At 38.8% G+C, this 10582-nt stretch overlaps 1 protein-coding gene across 1 annotated transcript; it reads left to right on the forward strand.

Moving 5' to 3' along the window:
• Nucleotides 1-1274: 1274 nt before the first annotated feature.
• On the forward strand, nucleotides 1275-8748 carry LOC108707185 (solute carrier family 35 member E4). The gene is made up of 3 exons (XM_018244254.2): nucleotides 1275-1966; nucleotides 2865-3696; nucleotides 7984-8748. Exons 2-3 carry the CDS (start codon nucleotides 3063-3065, stop codon nucleotides 8409-8411), a joined length of 1062 nt encoding a protein of 353 aa, XP_018099743.1. The 5' UTR covers nucleotides 1275-1966; nucleotides 2865-3062; the 3' UTR covers nucleotides 8412-8748.
• The last annotated feature ends 1834 nt before the right edge of the window (nucleotides 8749-10582 follow it).

A 10582-nucleotide genomic window follows, 5' to 3' on the forward strand; every position in this document is an offset into this window, starting at 1 on the left:
CACTGCTGGTTCAGGAATTACATTTTATATTGTAGAGTGAATTATTCGCAGTGTAAGCAGTGTAATTTAGAAATAAAAACGACATCATAAAAATCATGACAGAATCCCTTGCCGTACACGATAAGATCCGCTTGTTTGCCAAAGAGCAGATATTAAACCGACAGTGCCGGAACTAGGGGTAAGCAGAGTAGGCACGTGCCTAGGGTGCAAAGCTGGGAGGGCGCCAGGCACGTACCTCCTCTGTCGCCTACCCCAAGTCTTGTTCCCTTCTCTGCCTGACTCTCTGTGTTTCTTCTCACTTTTTGTGCTTCTGCGCATGCGTGCGAACTTCAATTCACGCATGTGCACTATATCGCAATTTCGCGCATGCGCACGCTAGTGCAAATTCATGCATGCACACGCGAGAGCAAGTTTGCGCATTCTCACGCTAAGCCGGCACCGCGACTGCCCGGCTTGCCTAGGGCACCTGCCCAGCGTGGCCCGGCACTGTAAACCGATATGCCCACCAAAGGCAGGGCGATATCGGGTTAATCTGATCATTCGGCCCTAGGGCCAAACAATCGCATTACAATAAAAAAAATTGCCCAATAAGGTCCTCGATCGTAAAAAAAATTAAACCTACCGGATCAATATCAGGCTGATTTTTGGCCTGATATCGATTGGGAAGACCCATCGTTAGCCACCACACAGGGGCAGATAAGCAAAAAAATCAATCTAAAGGGCAATATCGTCAGCTTTAATCTGCCCATGTATGGCCACCTTTAGTTACAGATACCATCATTCCCTTTTCCTTGTCATTACAATTATGGAAATGTGAATGACAACTGCATTAACCAGTCTGACGACACCCTTTCTAAAAGTACATGTGTATGACATGCAACACACAGCTAACTCTTGTATATACTGTAAACACACCCTTATCCTTCACTTTTTAGTGCAAGCAAATTCTTTCTTTGCAAAAGGAAAAATTTCTATGATTTAAAATTTGAAACACAAGTGATTGTTTTCAGAGAAGTGCTCCCCATGTCGAGATTTCGCAAATATCATTTTATATAAACCCTATTACTGCTAACTCTACTTACACAATTTCCCATTCTAAAGATAACAACCTATGTTTTGGTATACAAGCACTATTCTGGGAGTTGTAGTTCATATTGCTCTTTCCTAAGATTCAATTACCACAGTAACCTCATAGCTGTGTTAATGCTGGGATGCACAGGATCATAATACTTGAAAAACAATCTATCTTTAGATTTAAATCAACCTATGGGCAAAGTTCCCCTTTAACCCTGCTACTTAATTGCTTATTTTGTCCTTGGATGACAAGTGTTCATGCTGTAAAAACAATATCGGTGTGATACACAGCTAAGCCAGTTCACTAGTTATAACTCACTCAGTGCCAGCTGCTGTTTACTTTTAGTTTTTCTAGAACAGGGTGGGGGTCTAAATTTGGAAGGCTGACGGAATGGGATGTTCTAGGAAGGGGAGGTGTGCCAGTCCTTTATTTTCTGTCTCCATCTGACGTGACAGCCTGTCATTGCCCATAGTGAAGCACAGACAGCACGCCTGTGTCCTGCCATTACGACTACAGACAGATTGTACACGGTGCGTGTTGGTTGCCATGGGGCAGTGACTAACAGCAGTGTATGTTTTCCTTTTTCTCTATTTAGTATCTGATGAGCTCACAGTGCAGCTCCATCTCTGCAAAATTCTCTCTCTAGCTAGGAGCCCAGCATGGGAGGAGGAATATCAGGGGATGCTGCTTTCATATTCAGCCTTGCTCGGGGATTGCAGATCTCTCCTGAGCTTTGACTGAGGAAGGATAATAAAGCCCATTGATACGTGTTGTACTACCTTCTAAATGAGTCTAGGAATTCCTGGCAAAGCCTGTCTCTTTCAGTCTGAAAGGAGGACACGTGAAGGTGAACAATGGCTCCACGGCAGTGATTTGCAGAACTATACCAAGGTGAGAGGAATGCTTTATTTCTTAGCAAAAATGCTGCACATATATATTGTTTAACTCCAATACACAGAAGCCATAAATAACCTCCTTACAAACAATGTGATTATAGCAATGGCTATGGTGTTTTTTTAGTGATGTCACATGACTCATTCAAACTTCTATTTTATATAATAGGCTGCACCCTCTGTCGTACAATACAAGGATATTGGAAGTCACCCGGGAAGTTCCATGACCTGTATAAATGCTCTCTTGTCAGTGGAACTCCTTAGAAAATGATTAAAGAAAAACTATAACCCCCCCCCCAAACAATGTAGGTCTCTATCAAAATATATTGCATAAAACAGCTCATATGTAAAACCCTGCTTCATATAAATAAACCATTTTTTATTATAATATACTTTTTTAGTAGTATGTGCCATTGGATAATCCTAAATAGAAAATTGCCATTTTAAAAAATAAGGGTCGCCCCCTGGGATCGTAGGATTCACGGTGCACACAAACAAACCATCCATGTTAGGTCACATGAGCCAATTAACAGACAGAGTTGTGTCTTTTGCTTCCACACTTCTTCCTGTTACAGTCAGAGCTGTAGTATTTCTGGTCAGGTGATCTCTGAGGCAGCACACAGACCATCACAAAATGGTGGTTCAAGGCAAGAGATGTAAAAGGCCAATATTTACTTTAATATATATACCAGTTTGGTGATATTCTTTAATACGTCACTGAGTTTGATATAAATATCTGTTGCTTGAGTATTCATTTTGGGGTTATAGTTTTGCTTTAATATTCGTGTAGTTTATAATAAGGGTTGCATTATTACCCATAAACTTTCTGATTTTTTATGGGTATGTTGACAGAAATAAACAACAGAAGTCTAACAATGGCTCTTTGACTTTTATAGCACAATCGCCTCAGGACGAAGAACTAATAAAACACACCAATAAAAGGACACATTATAAAAGATTTTTTTTTTAAAATTCTAACTGAAACTTGACCTTTATTTGAAGGTCACCACGCACTCCTATTATTCATCCTGAAATGTGTGTCTACAGTAGAGAAGGACGCTTGCCTTGTCGCTACAGGATTACCTGAACAACCAATGTGTGTGGCACCAAGCCGTAAAGATGAGGTTGTCATGGAACCTAATGATGGAGCAGCCTCTGCTTCTGTCCTTGAGCCTAAGGTGGTCATACCACGGAATGATAAAAGAGCACCCACAATATACATTATAGCATCGGTAGTCCTCTGGTTAGTAACTGGCACAACCATATCTAGCCTGAACAAATGGATATTTGCAGTGTACAACTTCAAATACCCCTTACTGCTGTCGTCTTTCCATATGCTTACTGCTATTCTGCTGGACTATCCATTGATAAGGTTTGGCTTGCTGAACTTAAAGGCAGAAGAAGAAGTACCACTGAATGCTAATGCCAGATTTAAAGTATTCCTTTTGAGTCTAACTTTCTGCTCCAGCATTGCCTTCGGAAACCTTGGTCTAAGCTGTGTCCAGCTCTCTTTTGCACAGATGATTTATACCACAACACCTATCTTCACACTGGCCCTTTCCAAAGTATTTCTGGGCACCAGACACAACACACTCAAGTACACTGCCATGGTACCCATTTGCCTGGGGGCCTGTTTTAGCATTATTGGAGAGGTGCAGTTTGACCAGACCGGCTGCTTCTACCTTTTTGCTTCAACTTTTCTCAGGGGACTGAAATCTATACAACAAAGTAAGTAAAGTCTTATAATAGATTAACCAAAAATGTGTATGAATGTCATCTCTGAGTTTATTAATACAACGTGATGTCAGTATTTACTCTCAGCTACATTGTAGTGTTGTGTATTCTATATAGTAGTTAAAATTAGGGGTGCACTGAATCCACTATTTTGGATTTGGCTGAACCCCCGAATCCTGCGTGAAAGATTCAGTAGAATAGCCGTAGAATACCATAAAGATCTAGTTGCAACCTTTTGGATAACGTACCATTGAAATCACTTCAAGCAGAAAACCAAATAAGTGATAAGGTCAGGTCACTCATAATGCTTATGTTTTATTAACTCCTCTCTTTTTCATGGGACTTTGGTCATTCACCTGGTGTAATGGTGACCATACACAGGAAGATTTGAGTTGCCAAATGAAGCTTTAGACCAATTCGGCAGCTTATTTGGTCATGTATGGTTCCCTCTTGACCAATATCTGGTCAAAATCAGGTAGATATTGATCAGGCAAGTTTGATTTTGATCTTGGCTAGTTGATACAGTCTTGCTTCGTCGGATCATATTCCTGTGGTTGTAAACTTTAAACCAGTGGAACATAACATGCACAGAATATTTAGAAAAAAAATGATTATATCATTAAGGTAAATTTGAGATTGTCTTAGTGAAGGGACTATGCTATCTTCAAGTGTGAGAACCTAAACCACTGTATTCTACGTATTCTACATATTCTACGTATTCTACGCACCTTGAGAGTTATTTATTAAAGACCGATTTCTTCTGGTTGGAGTTTTAAAGGGGAAGACCACAAATTTTTTATAGAAAAGAACCCAAATTTTTTGTTATTTATTAAACCCGACGGCATTAAAAGCCCGAATAACCACATCACAGTTAAAAGACCACACAGACATCAACGCTAAAAAAGTAACCCTCCACACACACAAGTTATAAAAAGCTATTAATGGTCAGGGCCCCCTTATAAGTTTAAAAAAAAAACACTGGCGCCAGGCCCCCCCCATAAAAGTTTTTTTTTTAAAAAGCATTGGTGCCAAGGCCCCCCTTACAAGTTAAAAAAAATGGCAGGGACTTATAGAATAATAAAATAATACATTGGTGGCCAGGGGATTAAAACAAAAAAAAAAAACACAAAGTGGTGTTCAGTAGAATTGAACTCATGGCTTCAGGACTTAGATTTCGGCTGTTTTCGTGACTTTGAGTCTTTTCGCTGCTTCAGGACTTAGATTTCAGCTGTTTCTGTGACTTCGGGTCCTTTCGCTGCTTCAGGACTTCAATTTTGGCTGTTTTCGTGACTTCGGGTCTTTTCGCTGCTTCAGGACTTAAATTTCGTCTGTTTTCGTGACTTTGGGTCTTTTCGCTGCTTCAGGACTTCAATTTCGGCTGTTTTCGTGACTTTGGGTCTTTTCCCTGCTTCAGGACTTCAATTTCGGCTGTTTTCGTGACTTCGGGTCTTTTTACCACTTTGGGAGTTCGGCTTCAGCTATTTTTGTGGCTTTGGGTCATTTCGCCACTTCGGGAGTTTGGCTGTTCGGCATTTCCGCATTTTCAGCTGGTCGGCTGGCCGCAAATCTTCGGCGCTCGCCGAATCGGAAAAAGTTGCGGATTCTGATTTTTTTTACAATCTTATCAAGACTTTTCTCTCACAAGGATTTTTCTGGAAAATTTTAATCAATTATTTTTTTTATTTAATTGATAAATAGGGGGGAAATGTCGGAGTGGCTTTTCAAAAGAAGTGAGATGAATTAGGATTTTGATAAATAATCCCCCTTATGTTACCTGCTATGTAAACAGTTAGTACAGTACATTATATTAAAATGTATCACTTCTTACATATTTTGCTTTTCATGGTCAGCATTATGGAAACTTCTTTGTTATGACTAAAAGTAAATATGCAAAGATGGCACGTTCTATGTACCCAATAAGTTACATTTATATTGAATAAAGAGAATACCCATAATGAGAAGGGTATTTATCAACCTAAAAATCCCATCATTACATTGATTGGTTAAACATGATTCAATTGTCTCCACTCATATCATATTTCAATGACATGTTATCATCCTAGAACGCTGGCCCTGGCTGGCATAACTTCAGGCTGAGTTTTCCTATCTTACATTTCTAGGGGCACATTCGTTTTTGTAAGGAACATTCTGTGTACATTAAATTATGAAAATAATTTGTTCAGCCCAGTGTAAAGTCACATTGTAGAGGAATAAAAATTCCTGAATAATAAAGTCAAACTTTAATTGCCTATAAGACTTGTAGCTGTGGTGCCAGTGCTCACTAAATCTTTTTTATTGTTGGGAGAACATCTGTCACCCAGTACTTAGTCACCCATGTTACATTGATTGTAAAAAAAAAATACAATTCTTTTATTGTTTTTAGTGCATGCTGGACTTTTTTAGGACTAATTTTATAGCATGGCAGAGCAAATTTGCCCTTTGGACTCTAAAGGGTTCCCATATTAAACTCACAGAATCCCCTGATATCCTGACTGTTGGTGCATGCTGGGAGTTAGTCTATTATTACACAACGTAAAGGAGTTTAAAGGGATACTGTCATGGGAAAAACATTTTTTTTCAAAATGAATCAGTTAATAGTGCTGCTCCAGCAGAATTCTGCACTGAAATCCATTTCTCAAAAGAGCAAACAGATTTTTTTATATTCAATTTTGAAATCTGACATGGGCTAGACATATTGTCAATTTCCCAGCTGCCCCAAGTCATGTGACTTGTGCTCTGATAAACTTCAATCACTCTTTACTGCTGTACTGCAAGTTGGAGTGATATCACCCCCTCCCTTTTCCCCCCAGCAGCCAAACAAAAGAACAATGGGAAGGTAACCAGATAGCAGCTCACTAACACAAGATAACAGCTGCCTGGTAGATCTAAGAACAACACTCAATAGTAAAAACCCATGTCCCACTGAGACACATTCAGTTACATTGAGAAGGAAAAACAGCACCCTGCCAGAAAGCATTTCTCTCCTAAAGTGCAGGCACAAGTCACATGACCAGGGGCAGCTGGGAAATTGACAAAATGTCTAGCCCCATGTCAGATTTCAAAATTGAATATAAAAAAATCTGTTTGCTCTTTTGAGAAATGGATTTCAGTGCAGAATTCTGCTGGAGCAGCGCTATTAACTGATTCATTTTGAAAAAAATGTTTTTTCCCATGACAAAAGGTAATAGTTTTCTCCTTGTCAGTGCAAGCTAATGATGAGAATCATGCCAAACGGGCTGAAACTCAACCTGCTGAAAAATCAAGGCTGAGAATCAGCCCCTACTCTGCATTCTGCCACTGAACTTGCTTGCACCTGTAACCAGCTTGGGTGCAGGCACAGGCAGCAGATTTCTGCGCCAAAATGTGTTTGAGTGCCAAAATCATCCACAAGCTGATGCAATGATTCCAAGCAAAATAAGGGTCAGAATGCAGAGTAGGGGCTGAGTCTCAATCTGCATTTTTCAACCCTGTGTGACAATATTCTTACAGAGGTCAAATCCTGACTTTGGTTATGTCTAGACTACCAAAATAACCCCTTTGTGCTGAATTGGTATTAAAAAGCAGAAAACTGTAGTTACTAGCTGAACCAAGGGAAAGGCTCAATCCTACGGCAGAATGTGTGAATAAAGCCTACTACTGTACTACTACTACTGTACTATTTTGTCTTTCAGCAGTAGCTTTTTATTTAAAGGTGTTTAAAGGTGTTTATTTCCTGAAAGGGTTTCAGAACACAATGCTAGGAACAAAGTAATACACTCTGAAAAAATAATTTTGCACATCCATGGAGGGGGGCAAACAAATCCTGCATACTCCCCCCATATCCAGTGTTATAAACTGAAGCTAATGGTTTAGTACCATATCCCGATGTTCTGTTTATTTATATGCACAGCTCATTTACATGTCTTCAACAAACAAAGTAAACTGTGGGCTACTCAAAAAATTGTAGCCTAGAGGTTGCGCAAAACACTCTCTCAGTTTTCTTCTGCCTCACAGTACTGGCCATGTAGAACACCAACATGTGGATTTCAGCATTTTCAGAAATGTGAAATTACTCATGCTCCAAAATCGACCCTGTCTTTGCACTGACCGGCTAGTGCCCTGCCTGTCAATGAACAGTGATTTTGGGGTAGAAGGAAGCTGATTTGCCAGTGAAGAAAACACTTGTGACATGACCACAAGAGACAGGGAATAAGTGACCTGTTTTAAGATCACAATAGGTGACAAAATCAAACCCATTCTTATAACCAAGCATAATTCTAAATATGTTTTTCTCTTTTTCAGGTTCACTTCTGAAGGAAGAGAAAATTCACTCTGTAACACTTCTATACCTAATGTCCATCCCCAGCTTCTGTATTCTGTTTCTAGCTGCCATAGTGTTGGAGAGTGGAGTGATATGGGAGGTCCCACCTGATTGTGATAACAGACTTTGGCTTTTCATCCTTCTGAGCTGCGTAGGATCCGTTTTGTACAACCTGGCCAGCTTCTGCGTCATCACATTTACATCTGCGGTTACCATACATGTGCTTGGAAATTTAAATATTGTTGGGAACCTGGTGTTGTCTCGTGTCCTCTTCGGAAGTCATCTGACTGTACTTAGCTACATGGGAATAGGCCTTACCTTGGCAGGAATGTTTATGTATCATAACTGTGAACACTTTGCTTATTGGAAACGTCTTTGTGCTACAAAAAAACATACAAAAACTCAGTGAACTCAGTCTCCAGAGATGCCAAAGTAGAAGCTGATTTTTTTAGGCCCCAATATAAATATGGCTGCCAAAGCACAATACTAATGAGATAAACAAGACAGGGAAATCACTGGTCTAGAAGGCATCTGTGACTTAGTGTTTCTTTCAAGAAACGGTATAATCTAGCACTAGTATCTTTTAGATGACTCTGGTTCTTCAGAGGACTAACACATTTTGGTATTGGTTCTGCTGCAATACTGATCATTGTCCATTTGACGTTGTAGAATTGATTAAAAGGTTTAGTACAGTGTAGGTTTTAACAATTCAGTAGTAAAAAAAACACCATGCAATGGATATTTATTAATAAAAAACACAATTACTATTTACTTACAAAGGTACAAAATTGCTCCAGTGCTATTACTGAATGGCAACCATTCAGAGCTTTGCTTGGGTTATTTAAAAGGGAACTATTGCGAAAATAAAAATGTAATATAAGCTTCAGCATATTGAAAAAATAAACGTTCTAAATACATTTAAAAATTCTGTACCACTTCTGAAACAATCAAGTTTATCTTCCCTATCCCTCTCTCAGCTTCTGTTTCTCTTTATTCTGTATTCATGCAAGAGTCAGTGTCAGATATTAATTGACAGTTAGATCCACTATATCTTATAGAGTGGATTCTTTAGCCTAGAAGATGTATTTGAGTTCACTCTATTAAAATAGCCAGACATCCTGTCTCTCTACATGCAGGATTTGTGCAAAAGGCAGTTATTTTCTTAGATTTTGTTTGTATTGGAATCAGTTATTTGATTGAGCTCCTAGATAATAATCTAGGAAAGAAGCCTACCCCTATAAGATATCTTGGATCTAACTGTCAATGAATATCTGACACCCAACTGCTGCATGAAGACAGAATGAAGAGAAACAGAAGCTGAATCGATCAAACTCGATTCGAGTTTTTTTCTCTGAAACAAACTTGAATGTCAGGAAGGCTGCAGACATCTCCAAATTGATCCCTGGACCTCTCCCATTGACTTAAACAGCAATTTGGCAGGTTTTAGGTGGCGAATATTAGAATTCAAGTTCTTAAAGAGCCAGAGTATTATAAATCTCAAAATAAAATTCGAATTTTTAAAAACTTGAATGGAATTTGAATAATTCCCTAGTCGAATTTGACAGTTTTGACCATAAAAAATGTTCAATTCGTATTTGAATTTTCAATTTGACCCTTGATAAATCTGTCCCTTAAAGTATACATCAGAGCAGGATGGATTCCAGATCACCAGTAGTAAGTTCTCAAACAATTCGATATTGGTAACATCATCTAAAGTGAAGGCTTTGGAAGGTGCTTGATACATCTCAATAGTTTATTCTTGTTTTACTGGAAGGATAGCAATAACAGTTATGCATGATGCTGTCAGAAATATAAAGAATATACTGTATATCTCTTTGTAGCTGAATTTATAGTGATAATTAAAACCAGAGTTACAAAGCAAGAGATGGGACAGGAAGTGATAAAGCAGGAGGGAGGCATAAAACCAATCCCAGTCTCACATTTTTAGTTTCATGTCTAACAAACTGTCAGTCTTCTATTTCCTGAACAGTTTGCCCCATATGATGCCTAAATCAAGTTTTGCCACGTTCTTTAAGCTTACCCTGCCAGTCATGGGATATATGAATGTGAATTTTTACTTTTTATTTGCACTATTTTTAATTGCTATTAGACAATGCATGAACGGGACAGTTCCAAAGGTAAGATGCTTATTTTGATCATAGACCATTTTTTGCTTTTGTTGAGTTAAGTACTTTGTACTGAGCGCCCAATTTATGAGTTTCCCATAGCTATATAAGTAGGGACAGAATGGGGATGAGTGCTTACTAGCCAGACAGATTAGCTACTGATTTGCTTAAGTATTTTGGTCAGGGATTTGTATTTATATTTGAAAAACAACAGTACTGCCACTGTCTTGCATTTTCTAGAATATGAAGGGGAGTAATGGGCGGTTTTGGGCCCCTCTCCAGACTGAAATATGCAGAAGGTGAAAAAACTTGTGTGCTACCTGCTTTTATTCATTCAATCCAGCTGTTGTAGATCAGTCAAATCTGTGTACATAAAAATGCAATGATTATTTGTCCAAATTGTACATGGTCTATTATGTCAAGATTTGCAGGTTTTGGACTAAATTGTAGGGAA

This window comes from Xenopus laevis, chromosome 1S, assembly GCF_017654675.1.
Source record: "Xenopus laevis strain J_2021 chromosome 1S, Xenopus_laevis_v10.1, whole genome shotgun sequence".
NCBI lineage: Eukaryota > Metazoa > Chordata > Amphibia > Anura > Pipidae > Xenopus > Xenopus laevis.